General features: G+C 39.5%; 1 protein-coding gene and 1 long non-coding RNA gene across 3 annotated transcripts in view; one reads left to right on the plus strand and one right to left on the minus strand.

Moving 5' to 3' along the window:
* The window catches only part of LOC149167168 (uncharacterized), a 223500-nt gene that overhangs the window by 80962 nt on the left and 126967 nt on the right, over positions 1-15571 (minus strand). The window lies entirely within an intron of this gene.
* Positions 1-15571, plus strand: part of LOC149167169 (DNA (cytosine-5)-methyltransferase DRM2-like) — a 219114-nt gene that overhangs the window by 79193 nt on the left and 124350 nt on the right. Inside the window, exon 6 of the mRNA XM_089432574.1 lies at positions 6026-6125. Within this exon, the coding sequence (XP_089288700.1) occupies positions 6026-6125 (100 nt within the window). The remainder of the gene's footprint in view (positions 1-6025; positions 6126-15571) is intronic.

The following is a 15571-nucleotide window of genomic DNA, read 5'->3' on the forward strand; positions in this document are numbered from 1 at the left end:
TTCCTGTTATACTAATTCTTGTGGATCGATCTTATGAACAACATGCTAGTTATGGCTCGTATACATTCCTGTGGATAGAAGTTATGACTTGCTTTTTATATCTCTGTGGGATCATCGATGTATATATATGTATATTATGGCAAATACCCTAATTCATATGACAGTATTGGACGACATCATCTCTTGTTGATACAACGACATGTGACAGTATGTATGGCCCTCAATATGGGTATGGCAATAATCTTGACTGAGGCTTGAGACAATGAATAGTGACAACCTTAGATCCTTACATCAGTGCTTTAATATGTGACAAAAATGGTTGGCTGTAACCCTAGATGATAATTATGATGTCTAACAATGACCTTGCTTATGATGTATGATTATAGTGACTTGATGATGAATAATGTATAACTATGATCTTGATGTGATGTGACAGTTTTGATGTCACAAAAATTTAGTGGTTACAATGCCCTTTGATGATAACATGGATGGCATATGTGACTAAGACATATATGATATTGTATTCGACAGTTATATGGTAGCAATTTTCTAGAATTATCGAATGTCAGTTCACAAACAAAGTTGTGAACTGACTTGGGTTGGCCCTAGGAGGTTTGACGTGATTGATGTATCTCATTATGGATGTACTTTTTATCTCAGTTGAAGAATTGATGAATATCTAATAGAAGAAGAATTTGGTTGGGTTTTACCCCTTGTGGGGGTTTTCCATGGTCTCTGACCTAAATTCTAGTGTCTCTGTTATGTATGCTTTTCTTTTGTTGTTCCTTTATGTTCCGCTACAATATTGTTCTTTCTACATAATTGCTAATGATGTTAAAACGTTATGGGGTGAATGTGATATGTGAATGATGAAAAGGTTTAAATTGCAATTATCTAAAGTAAAGAACAATCTAGCCCTAAGAAAAATTAACATGGTATCAGAGTTGTACTAAAGAAAGTCATTGAGATCACCCCTTGCAGACACCGATGATGAAAGCAGATAAAGATGGAAGAGACCTAAAAGGATTCTAGGGTTTGAAGGAAACCCTAGGGAGACCTTTTGCTCTTGCAAGTACAAGCTAGGGTTTGAGGAGAAACCCTAGGAGTGGCCTTCATATGAAAGAGGCCTGATATGATTCAAAATTATTCATGATATGATATGAACTGTAAGATGACATTTAGATTTAGAGTGAAACTTCTTGATGTGACATGACTGGGGAGAAGCCCGTGATAGAGAAACCTTAGGAGAAGGGTATGATGCAGTTTGTTTGGCTTTTGCCCATGTGCTATTTTAATGTCCCGGTCATCTTTTGCATTTTATAATATTCTTTCTTTTGTTTCTTGCTTGTGGCCATGATATGATTTTAATGTTCTTTTAGCTGCATGAACCTTCAGGGCAACATTTCCAGGCCCAACCCAAACATGTGTACAAGGAGAGGGGTGTCCTAGTGCCTTCTGGACCAGAATGATGGGATTTGAATAGAAAAGGTCTGACATAGAATGAGCAAAGTAGAGCGCAAGACTAACAAGAAATGGCTGAGTGAAGCGAATGAGCCGATTCAAAATGATAGGAATGAAATGGCCACCAAATGAGTGGCTTAAATTGGAGCAAGGCCAGAATTCGCCTACTATGATACCATGTTAAACAACACAAAATAATGGACAATAGATAAGCATTGAATGCATTTACTATTCACAATGATATACATTTATACAATGTGTAATGACCCTTAGTTTTCATATTCCAAGTGGTCTCTTGGACACCAATGATCTTTCCATAAACCTTAGCAGCATGAACAACCAGATCTGAAAGATAAGCGTGAATTGCTTTATTATTCAAGAATATGTTACATATAAATACATTATGTGACCATTGGATTCATCTTCTAAGTGGTCTCTTGGACTCCAATGACCTTTCACATTCCACACCATAACCCCTTAGCAGATTAGGTGTCCAATAATGTCAACCCCAGTTTTGACTTTGAGGCACAAAAGTGGTCTCATGGGTCTCCAAGTGGCCAAAATTCCTTTCTCTATTCCAACTTTGAGGGCTCTCAAGGTGGTGTTAGCCCCCCCATGTCTCAAAGTGTGAGACCATCCTCCTCTAGGCCTTGGGTTCAACTTCCATCCCATCTGATCAGTGCAAAGCCGGCTAGAGCATCCTGGTCCAGGTGCGCCATCCCATAAATATCAACAATGTGGGGCAAAGTGTTGGAATGTTGTGGGTGTTAGAGGTTCCCAAGGATGCAAGTGATGCTCTACAACTATCTGGAGTCCCATGCCTTTCAACACCTTACTTGTGGGTGTGAATATGTCCCTCCGGAGGACCTAGACCCCAGTTAAGTTTCCCAGACCTATAGATGGAACCACCTTCCAATTACACACAATATCCAATGTTGCATTTTTCACCATTAGGTACATTTAATCATTATTGCATCTAAGTGAACCAAGCTTGAAAGTAATAGGAAAATTAACACTTCACACAAAGCTTTCCTTCCAAAATTGTCGCTTTGGTCACATAATGGTGTTACCTCCCCAGGTAGGAATGGTTAATAGACAACCCCATTAGGTATTCTCAACCCCCAAGGGGAAGTGACATGTCCTTCATACACACTTCAATCGATAGGTGCCATGTGAGTAATGATGGAACGAAGGGGAAAAGATTTCATGGCCAAGTGCCATGGTCAAAGGGACCAGCCTAATGGGGATCCTCATATTGGGTGTATAGATGTAAGGAGGGAGCAATTGTGGATGCATGAGTTACCAATGTCACCTTTGTTCTTCCACCCCTCTTATGCCTTTTACTTTTTTTTATTCTTCTTAGTATTACTCCTTGTAGATCAAGGAACGAGAACTTGCTTTGAATGATGTGTAGCAATTATTTACCCCTGTGATGATGGGACTATTCATTGCCCATCATGGGTTGGGACATGCAAGGGTTCCCTTTTAATGATGATAGGACAACATTGGCCAAGGAACCATGTGATGGCCATAATGAGAGATGTAGAGCTCATGCTTGGCTTTTGCCCACGTGCTAATTTGAATGTCCCGGCAATCTTTTGCATTTTGATTTTTCTTTTGTTTTGCTTGTGGCCATCATATTCTCTTTTTGTTTCTTTTAGTTGCATCAACCGCCTAAGGCAAATTTCCAAGCCCTATCCAGGTATGAGTATGTGTGGGTGCCAAATCCTAATGAACCAGTGGTCAATTGAACCCGAAGAATGGAGGTGGAATGGGCTTGTAATGTAAGATGGAAAGTGTTAAGTATGGAATAGGGAGAGATGGGGCTATGTTATCTCATTCATGGCTTCCCAAATAGTGCCTCTCCTATACCCCTTCCATTAGGGAAGGTCCCACTGGACTAGCATTGAAAATTAACCCCCCATTTAGGGTGAGGGAACAAGATCACGGCAAAAACCCTTCTTTCTTCCAAGTTACCCCATAATCCATGTCAAACGCCCAAATACATATAAGCATAAGCATCTAATTGCAAAATGAATAAAATACCTTTTGATCAGAAGCCCACCTTCCAACATGTGCTCTTGCCCGATGGCTGAGGAAACATATGGGTGATGTAGGTGGAAGATATATGAATGGCACATCATCATCAGCTACTAGTGGCTATAAGGGGCTACTAGCTAGCTGGCTGGAAGAGATGATGGGAGAAAAATTTCTCCTGTAGGGTCACCCACTTTTGGTGGGTAATAGAATGACATAGGTTTGCTCAAGACATTGGTTGGAATAGCCATACAAATAGTGATCACCCTACAAAACCAATAGTTTTTCTAAACCATGTGTCTAGGTAGGTCCATTGTAAGCCCTTCTATCCTATACAAAACAAATGACATAGAGTGGAGTCTAAGAGGACCAAGAATGGCCGATCATAATAAGTCTAGGAAACCATAATAGATAGCCTATACATGGCCTCCAAGGCTTTGACTTGCATTCTCAGGTTTACAATGGTGCTACCAAAAATGAAAATGTGCATATATGTACCCAAGAACCATTCTAGATCTGTAACCTGTAACTGGATTCTAAATTTGTGGAATACATCAATGTGTTATTGCATTATGCCTTGTCTATTACCTCAAATGAAACCAGTTCTTGGTTAATTCATCAAAACCAAGTGGGTAAAACCATTTCCCAGTCATCCTCTTAAACTCAGATCTATCTATGACAGGAGGCTTTTGTGCCAAAACTCTAGCTTGCACTGAGGTCTTACACAATTGCACCCATGTGTACCTCTACATTGTAATCTGTTGGGTTGGTGTGAGTGTTTGAAACTTATAATAGTCTTCTAAACTCCCTGACCAAGACTCCAATGCTTCTACATCAAGGGATCAATCCAACTGAAGGATGCTGATTTTGGTATCCAATTTAAATGTTGGTTGGTTATTTATAGGAATTGATTCTGTTATGGCGTTTTGCTTTACAGAAAGTTTCTCTAACATTTTTATCATATTTTCTCTAACATTTTTATCATATTTTCTGACACAACAGAGCATAGTTATCCCTCAAAGTATGGACCATAAGATCGTTAGTAGTGAAGGAATTGCATCGCCGGTTTTCAACGAGGCAAGCTAGAAAGTGAAATTTCAGTTGAAATAAGGCTAGAAATGGTTGAAACTGGCTAGATCAGCAACACACGACGACATGCAGCAAAATGCAAGGACATAGAAAGCTTCTACAGCAACATGCAACAACATGGGCGTTGTTTTCAGCAAAATGCAATGACATACAAGGAGGTAGAGCTGCATACAAGGAATGTGGAAGTTGTATGCTTGTAGATAAGGCCAATCTATGACTCTAATACCAATTGATAAGTACTTGGCTTGAGAAACACTAAAAGAAAAGCCTAGTTTTGGAGTGTCAAAGGAAGAAGCATTGTGATAAGAATGAACTGAACCAATTTACACATCATATATGTTCTAGGCTTCCTTAATTGTAAAGGAAAAACTTAAAAATCTTAACAAGCAATAATTTCTTGAACATTCAAAATCTAAACTGTGATATGGCTGCAGAAGCAAACTCAGAATCACACACAGCTTCTTAAATAATGCAACAAATCTGATTCTGAAGTTGTGGGTCCTCTTGTTCTAGTCTAATCTATTAGGTTTAACATACAGAAGGTGGAAGCATAGAAAAACCAAGAAATCTGCTAGGGCCTCTTCTCTTCTTGAAACTCCCACCTTGCAATACCTTCAAATCTGATTATACAAGTAGCAGCTGCAGCAAAATCAGTTTCTTCCTTGCTTCTTTAGACTTGATCTCTTGTTGAGATGGTGCTTCAATCCTGCAAAACCTAATTTCCAAAATGCCAATGCTGATCCATAAAAATATTCCAATGAATCATGTAACATGAGCATCAGATGGTAGCTCAGCTTGAGAAAATAAACAAAAACCAGATCTGAACGATATAGAAGCAGATCCAACAAATTGTGGTCAAGAAATATTTACGTACATCATGTGTCAAGAAGCTTTAAATTGTCCCAACTCTCACTGCAGGAGTTTCACCTTATTCTTGAGCAGGTCAGTTTAATTTGAAGGGTTTCAAAATTTTTATTTACACCATCTTATAGATCATGGTACTTTATGTGGGATACAATTGTATACAAGATACAAATATTACATTGCACATTCTTGTTTTGAGGATCCAAGTAAAGAGTGCTCATCCACCAGAAACATCTTATAACTGGTATATTTCAGTTTTGCCAAGAAAATTTGCTTAGTTGTAATCCGCTGTTATATACATTCTTACATCTTAAAAAATAAGGCAGCCTTGCCTGCTAGTGTAATTTTCACTGTATTGAAGTTGGTGTCATCTTACATCATTAAAAGGATATCACATACTCCTTACACATTAGGTTTGGGATTGCCTTATATCCTCCCTTGCTTTAGGTATACTTCATGTAATTTCTAGTCACATTAACTGTTTTTTATTTCCTTTTCAGTATATTTTCTTCCATTCTTATTATCATATATTATATATTCATGCCTGTTTATTATTTCTCCAAAATTTTACTAGGAGGATCAACTAGGTGATTCTCAAGCGAATGATATTAAGGCTCAATTATTGGAAATGGGTTATTCTGAAAGTGAAGCCACTTCAGCAGTTGACATAAATGGTAAGTGTATTTGCACTTAACGATGAAAAACTTAATGTTACAAATGAAATTTATGTAAAATCTTGCACATTGGCAATATCACTTTTCCTTGACTTTGGCCTAGGAGAGAGATAAATAGATAGATGGATTGGCTTCGTTAATGTCTGCTATAGGCCATGTTGGTTCTTAAACCTACACTTCATAAAATTTCCCAAGTCCAAGAACATAAATGCAAATCTAGGGAAATCTAAGGACTTCATCACAGTGAAAGTCCCTCCGTCTTTAGGCTGGTGCTTTCCAGCCAAGGAGGGAAGTCTTAACGGGATCATCAATCAGTCATTACGATTCCATTACAAAAATCAGACAGGTGAAACAAGATGTTTTTCTGTTTTTAAACAATACAATGCTGTATCTCATAAAGATTAGTGCCTGGTCTTACAGTTGTGGAATTAGGCAACCAATGGAGCTCTAAAACATAAAGACATAATAAATCCCCTAACCACTGATATTATCAGTTATAATAGATCCGATATTATTAATAATAGCCAAGCGAAACATATGTAAAAAGTATGATGGCACATCTGTTAACTTATCAAAGCCATATATGCATCAAAAATGAAATACTAGTAAAGAAACAGCCATATTTTTTTTGCATGAATAGATCAGTACATCATAAAACAGATTTGACAAGAAAAAGTACAAGAGGGCTTCTAAAAGTTAAAATCACCCTTCCAACCCTCTTTTGGAGGATGAACAGCTTACTGATCAGTGATAGAAAAATCCTCTTACAAGAGATATGACAACAATGAAATCCAATGGTGACCTTCCATGTTAAAAGTGACAATCCCTTAAAAGACCCATATCTAGTCCCATTAATCATAATTAACTAGACCCTTCGTAATTGTATGATGGATTCAGGGGCTGCAGTAAATGTGATGAGATTATAGGTGGTAAAGAGGATGGGACTTAGGACTTCATGACCCTACAAGAATATATGTGCAATTGAATCTTGTGAGATCCCATCCATTGGATTAATTAATGATTTTCAAGTCCACCTTGTGGATTATCCTAATGTATTCTTGAATATGGACATAGTGGTGTTTGATATACCTTTGGCTTGGGAAAGGTTGTTGTCAGAAAAGTGGATGGAAGATGTATGTGGAGATATTCAAATGGATCTATCTGACATCATGCTACCAACCCTTGAGGGTGAGTCTATTAGGTTAGACAAGGAGTTGTATAGAATGAACCATGTAGGAGATTCTAAAAACCCTAACAATCAAGGTAAAATCATAGAGGAAAGTATGGGATCTTACATGGTCATGGCTATTGAAGTTCCTTAGCCAAAAGAAGTGAAGGAATTATGGAGGATGAGTTTTGATGGTGCATCCTCGAAATACAAGAATAGAGCCAAAATTGTTTTCATGTCTCCTAACAAGGAATTCCTCCATTTCTCATATAGGTTGGAGTTTGAAGCAACTATCAATGTCATGGGGCATGAAGCTCTACTTTTAGGATTATCCCTTATTAGGGATATGTGCATATTGTGTTTAAAGGTCGCAAGTGATTCAGATTTGGTGGTTTGTCAAATCAAAGTGCTACATGGCTCTAAGAATGAAAAACTTAGGAAGTATATATAAGAAGTCATGGGGATTTGTAATGTCCCCAACTAGTAAATCCAATGATTATTAAGAACACTATGATGTACCTTCTTTAGTGGACTGTGGAACACCCAATCTGTCCATAAATGAACAATAGTACATAAATTGCACTCAAGGACATTTCATCAGGTGAGCAAATAAATGCAATGATTACAATAGGGGCAATTTTTCAAGCATTTACACAACAACAATACCAAACACAGTTATTGAAAAAACACCAAAACATTAGGCCCTTTTTATTTATTAAGTAAATCCAAGGATTACATTTATTTTAGAGAACTTGGTGGATGTGCCGTCTTTTTCAACAGAATTGATCTACAAAGCTTGACATGTTAAAAGAACGAATTGATCTTATTGACCATCTTGGTCATCGTACATATCTTTTGCGTTCCAAGGGACCCTCTTAGCCCTCAATCCAATCAATGGCTATAGGGAACATTGGTCTTCACTACTTGCATCGAGGGTTGAATTGTTGAAAAATTAGCAATGGAAGGTATTCTTGCTTGTGCCTTAGCCAATGAAGACCTCGACTTAGTCTTTCTCTAGCATGGACGCGAATTTATGAGATAGACATCGGTTATGATGATTTGATTTCCAATTTATTGGAATGGTCATCAAGTTTGCATGCATAGTGTTGGAGCTTTAGTAGTTGGAGTCTTCTTTAGTTATATTATAGGTTGAGTGGCAATGACAAATTGAGTTAGAACGAGTTAAGACTTCAATGTTGATTGGAGAGAGAATGAGTTGAGTTCTCAGTTAACTTGTAATCACAACCAAAGGAAATCAAGGAGGAACTCGAGTTAGTTAACTAGGACTTTCTCTAGTTAATTAGTAAAGGAAACTCGTGACACTAGTGTGAAATAAAATTCGACTAGGCCTCTTGCATGCATCAAATTCTATCTATAAAGAGAAGGACGAAGGCACAAGAACATAGATCAATCTTTTTGTGTGGAGTGCGCATAATTGAGGAGCAAGTGTGCAAAGAAATAGAAGCCCAAGTGCGCAAGGAAGTAGAAGCCCTAGTGTGCAAGGAAATAATAGCCAAGGGTGCACAAGGATTGTGGAGCAGGGATCAGGATTCTCAAGGCAGTTCGAGACTATCTTCAGCAGGGAACTATTGTAGAGCTAAGAATAGTGAGGAGAAGCCTAGCGCTTTCTTAGAGATAGATTATTGTCTGCAGTAGCAACGTAAATTGTAATAGATCCATTTGCTCAAAGAACAATCAATAAAATACAACAACAAAGAAAGCAAGTTTTCCCTTTTGGGTTTCCTGGGTAAAACAAGTGTGCCAATTTTCTGTGCATGTGTTTTTATCTATGGTGTTTTTCCACTTCTTATTGAAAGTTAAGAAACTTTGTATCTTGGTGAAAGTAAATTTGGTTTCAGTTTTCAGTTGCCTTGTTTCCAGTAATTCATCTAAGTAGTGCAAAAAGTTTCAAGGAAATTTAACATGGTATCAGTGAAACTTTTTGCATAAAAACCACCACCAAATTGATCAAACAATGAAGAGCACAGTTTAGTTTGAAGGCTTAAGATAGAGTTTTGAAGGGCAATTTTTGGATAGCAGGATGTCATTCCAAGGACTAAGGGTAGATCACTGTTTAGAGGGAGCCTTGAACTTCTGCTCATGGAGGGAGCAGATATCAGTAGCGTTGGAAGATAATGGGGTGCTAGAGTTTGCGCATAATCAAATAGTTCCACCTGCAGATCCCCAACAGTTGATCTAGCATAACAAGAATGACACCAAGGCCAGGAAGATCATTCTTGAGCGGGTCAAAGACCATATTATCCCTCATCTCCATGGGAGGAAGACGACATACAAGATGTGGAACATCATCTTGGAGTTGTATTAGGGATCCAATGATGCAACGAAGCTTGCCATGAAGGACAAGGTGACATATCTGGATGAGCAAACAAGATCCCATCATTGCATACCTTTCCAAGTTCATCCAGGTTTGAGATGAGCTAGCTGGAGTGGGTGAGACTATAGCAGACAAAGACCTTATGAGTCTTGTTCTAATAGGACTTCATAAGTCTTGGGAGAATTTCTAGGATGCATTCAATGGTAGAGAGAATCTTCTCACTAGGAAACGTTGTGGGGAGACTATGTCAGAGAATAAATCTAAAGTAGGACGAGAGCTAGAGTTTCAGCAAAGACAGAGGACGAGGATAAGTTTGCCTTGGCAGGAAAAGGTAGCAAAGCCAATGACAAAAAGGGCAAAGGAAAGGTCGAGTCTAGTCAAAACGCGTCCGAGCAAGATCAAATGCTTCCATTGCGACCAGTTCAGGCACTATGCCACTAAGTGTCCTAACTGAAAGAAGGGCTCCTGTAAGGACCATGTGGCATCATCAACTCAAGTAGATGTGTTTTTTCTCAGTTCAAAAAACTTCTCATTGATAGCATGCATAGCAAGCTCAGTAGGCAATAGTGTATGGTACATTGATTCTAGAGCATGCTTCCATATGACTGGGAATAAGGAATATTTCAGTTAGTTGAAGGAGAAGGACATGCAGTTTCGTAGAGAGCTAAGAGATGATGGCAAGTACTTGACTAGGGTAGTAGGTACTCTCAGTTTTGAGAGGGAGTCTGGTAGCACTCTCCATCTCAGAGATGTCCTCTATGTTCCAAGCGTTAAGAAGAACCTTGTTTCTGTTGCTACCCTAGAGGACAAGGATTATGATGTCACTTTTAGTAGAGGGTTTTATTATTATGTAGAAGTGATTTCTGAGTACAATAAATTTGGATGCCCAATTGGCTATCCAATCTTAGCGAAATATTGGCAAGATCACCTAAGGGAATTTACCCTTGTCTCCAAGCAATCTCGGCTCAAACTGACCACTAAAAAGCAAATCACCCAAACCCTCTATGCAGGCTCTGCGTATCCTGCCACACGCTCAGCCTGGAAATGATGCTAACCAAGTCGACTGCTGCTGACTGGGAAAGTGTCTCCCCTCCCTATTAGAAAATCCTCCCGGCTTCTTCAAATTGAAATGACCTCCTCTACGCAGGCCCTGCATTCTCTCTTGCCTCTTGCTCTAGCCATGAAATTGGTGGAGAGGCTAAGGCACATGAGATCTCCAAGACCTAGAAATCGTTTGGGAAAATTCCACCCGAATGGAGAGATATTAAAATAATTAATATTTTTAATGAGACCCTAAGTCTAAACTTAGGGAAATTAAAATATTAATGTGTATTAATATAAAATCGGCGAGAAAGTTCTAAATGACGAGGATCAAGCCAAATCTAATCTTAGCCGTTGATTAGGGACTTAATCTCGGTTGTTGAATCATCAATAGGAAAAGTATAAGAGAAGGCTTGAGGGTCAGTTTGAGACACACGAAGTTGATCAAGAATTCGATTTTCTGGGGCAGGGTTTGCTGAGAAATTAAGTTAGTGATTTGTTGCAGCGAGGGGCAGTTCGGCAGAAGGCTAAGGATACATATCAGAGATGCCGGAGAGATAGCGCAGAGCCTTGGAAGGTTGACACAGACGCTGAGGAGGCCAGCGCAGGTGACGCAAAGGGCCAAGAGGCTGACACAGAGGCAGCAGAGGCTAGCAAGGCTGACGCAGGGCTGAAGAGGCAACGTTGAGGAATTTTCGTGGGGCAGACTGGGAGCTAAGAGGCAGACGCAGAACTGTAGAGGGTGATGCAGTTCCTGGAGGGTGACGCAGTTCCGAAAGAAAGCTTGGAGCAGCTTTCGCTGTCCAGCTAAGGAACTGTCTAAGTTGTTGTGAGATCAATCATCCGGTTGCTGATCAACCGAAATATTTGTCTCCAAGGAGAGGTACTTTTGCCAAGGAAAATCTCTGAAGGGTGAGCCATTTCTAGCACCCTAGTTGTATTCAGAAACTGCATAGTAATGAAACCCTCATATCTATTGCACTGGTTTTCCTACATTGGGTTTTTCCAGGGACGATTGTCCAAAAACAACGGTGTCCCTTGTGTGTTTGTCTCAGTTATTTCAATTGTTGATCTGTATCCTAAGTTGCACGAAACGGGGAAACGGGAAGCGATACGAAACGCGACCTCCCCAAATTTTGGAAACGGGGAAACGCGAATATATATATATATATAGAAAATATTTAAATATATATATATGTGTGTGTGTGTGTGTGTGTGTGTGTGTGTGTGTGCAATCATAAAGCATAAATGATACATTATAATTTATTACACTTAAACATTAAGATTTAATTTACATCACATTTACTCATGAATGATCACATAATGAAAATAAAAATATCGGAATATCCAAAAGCAACCTTTATTAGATATCCAAATCTCAAAATCAGCCTTTATTTATATTAATATATGACGCTGCAAGTACAATAAAGACTATAAGGCTGCAAGAGAGAGATCCAAATCAGGATTTTCTGCATCCACATCCCATTCTTTAGAAGGACCACTGTTGTATTGGGAGTCTCCTCCTACATAGTCGAACGACCTTAGTGCTCTTGATTAAATACACGTTTCATACCCTAGTACCCTACATGATTTTGATTATTGGGAGTTTCCCCTGCATAAAGGGCTTGGTTCTCTTGATTAAATAGAAGTTCCATACCCTAGTACATGATAAAATCCAATGGAAACATTGCAACCCCCTCAATCCTGAAATCCTGAAAAACAAATAAGTCTGCTGGATTTTGAGTGAGATCTAAAATTCTACTTTCTCCATATGAAATCCAATGAGGGCGAAACCACTCTCAAACATCCTGAGTCATTTCATGGTAATGTTAAAAATTTAAGTAAAAGGATGAAAATGAAAAATAAAGGAGAATATCACTTTTACTTTAAGAATTTAACATTACCATGAACTGCATGTCAACACTAGGGCAAAAATTCACTTTTATAACTTTAGACACACATCTAGAAAATTAAAAAACAAATTTGAAAAAAACAAAAAATTAAAAAAAACACAATTCAATTGGGAAACGTAGGCTGTACGGCCTGGAAACGCGTTTCCGGCCGTACGGCCACATTTCCGTTTCGGGAAACGTGGTCGTACGGCCGGAAACGCGTTTCCAGGCCGTACGGTACGCGGAAACGCGTTTCGTTTCGTTTCCCGGGAGGAAACGACCCCTAGGGCCACGTTTCCTGCAACTTAGTCTGTATCTGTGTTGACACTGCATTTGTGTTTATTTCGGTATTTATATTTATAAATAACTTGTTAATGGAAAGAACAAGTAGGAGATAATAAACCAGATAATGCAGTAGGGATTTCTGATGTGTTAGACTTAGAAATTTCAACATGGTATTGGAGCATTGCAGATCACAGGAGGACTGAAGGCACCAACAGAAATCTGAAATTTGCAGCAATAGCAATTGTCCCGAGAGACAGTGTTGTTCTAGAGTAGAAGCAGCAAGAGAGGAAGTGACGCAGAGTTTGCGTCATCATTTCGAGCTAGAAGGAGGGTCATCGCAGAGGCAAAGAGGGGCAGATCAAACCTACGCAGCGCCCGATCATCTTTCTCAACTAAGAAGGATCGACGCTATGGCCAGGAGGAGCAGATTCAATCGTTTCCAGGATAACGCAGAGCCTGAAAGGCTCAGTTTCTTTGGTTGCCGGAGCTTGGGGGCTATGGGCAGATTGTGATTTGAGGAGCTGGTGGGACATTGTTTCTGTCGATACAAAACAGTGTCTAAGGAGACGGAACCAAGGTAGAGGGAGTCAATAACTCCACGGATTTCTAGCAAAGGAATCCAGATCCGAGTTGTAGTTGCAAGGAGGATTGGAGAGGAGTGGTTCGACAGTTGGCCAGAGGATTCCAGAAGGGAAATCAAAACTTAGAGGGAGTCCAGAAGAGGAGTTGAAATGGCAGTGAATGGACTGAGGGATCAGGACAGGTTGGACGGGGCTTCCAACTTTGTCATCTGGAGGGCCAGGATCCTGGCAGTCCTGGATCAACATCGCATCAAGGACTTTGCCTTGAAAACAACAATGTTTTAAGACTCCGACTCCGACTCCGACTCAGCCGAGGATCGACTCCGACTTCGACTCCGAAACGGTAATGACTTGGCCGGCTCGATTTCAATGACTCGGTCGTTGTAAAAAATACATTAAATATTTATTTTTTTTATTAAAAAACATAATTTTAAATATTTTAAACATAATTTTAAAGATTTTCATTCATGTTTCCAGAATCCAAACACACAGCATTATAATATAGATGGAAGACAACATATGATCAAAGTAGGCTCATGAACCAATCCACTATATCAAAATGGTACCCAATGGCAATACATAGTCAATTGTCATACATGATCAAAGACTCAAAACAAAATACAAATAACCAAGGAGGCTAGAAGCCTAGAAATGGCCTCTACAACAAAAGTAAACTGTGATGGTGACCAGACTCCAATACTAGTACTACTGCAGCACTGCTAGCAGCTACACTACTACTGGCTAGTAGCTACTGCCAGAGGAGCCAAGATCATCTCGACCAATCTCTGGATCATCATCATCAGAGTCAGACAAGGGGCCCCATGGCTCCTCCTCATCATCATCGTCTCCAACTGCAACTGTAGAAGTGGTACCAGTACCACTAGCAGGCTGTGCAGCAGATGCAAGCTGAGATAGAGTAGATATGCGGCTGCGCTTCTGTCGTGGCTGAGCAAAGGAAGCACCTACAACTGGAGTCCTACTCCTTGCTGGCTGTGAGACTGAGGCTGGTGGATTGGGATCTGCATTCAACTGAACAGGCTGAAGTTGAACAACATGTTCAAGTTCAACTGATGTCTCCATATCTATATCTACATCAAGATCCTCATCAAGATCAAACTCTGGTGGACGACTCTCCACTACCCAATCTGATGTTGGATCAATGTCTTCCAACACAATGGGATCTGAATCATGTCTTTTGTTCAGCAATTGGTTTCGTCTAAGCCGAAGGTTGTATTGGACATAAACTAGATCATTCAACCGTTTTTTATCCAAACGGTTTCTCTTCTTTGTGTGAATCCTCTCAAAGACAGACCAATTGCGCTCACACCCAGATGCACTGCAAGTTTGACTCAAAATACGAATTGCAAACCTTTGCAATTCAGGGCACTGGCCACCAAACGCCTCCCACCATTGCGCTGCAAAAAACATAGGAGTGTAATGAATTATGAGTTAGATGAAGGCTGAAGCTCAACAAAATTACAAATTATATCTAACTTTCAAATTATAAATGATTTAACAAACTTTAATAAAAAAAGTAAAACCATTAAGAAATTGAAAATTGAAATTTTTGTTTACCTGGCTCATCTACTTCTCTTGCAATCTTTGCTAGGTTCTTCCCAAAGGTACCTGATGCATTGCTGAAGGATGTGACCTGTCGATGTATCTCCAACTGATCAGACTCCAATGGGATCATGCGTTCAATGCAATCAACCAGTCCATCTCTGACCTCCCCCCTCAAAGCTCCTGACTCCTTAGCTTTATAATGATACCGTGGGTTCAAAAAATACCCAGCTGCATGTATAGGGCGATGGAGTTGATTGTTCCATCTTTCATCAATCATTGCCCAAATGGGCCCATACTTTGCCACTCTATCCTTGTATGCTGTCTTTATTTGCTCCTTTGCTTGATCCATAGCCTCATAAATGAAGCCCATAGCCAACCTTTCCCCATCCACCAACCGCAACACCTTAACTAGTTGCTCAGCAAGCTTCACAATCTCTACTGCCTTTCTCCAAAAAGTTTCTTCATGGACTTTCCTTTTCAATTCTTTGCCTTCTGGTTTGTTAGACCAATTGCTTTGATTCCATTCATCACTGGAAAACATATTTTGCAAGTTTCTATGTTGGGAAAGCATAGATTGCAAT

The sequence above is a fragment of the Pinus tabuliformis genome, chromosome 5_1, assembly GCF_031772625.1.
Source record: "Pinus tabuliformis cultivar Carrire ecotype Pingquan chromosome 5_1, CPIR1, whole genome shotgun sequence".
In the NCBI taxonomy this organism is placed as follows: domain Eukaryota; kingdom Viridiplantae; phylum Streptophyta; class Pinopsida; order Pinales; family Pinaceae; genus Pinus; species Pinus tabuliformis.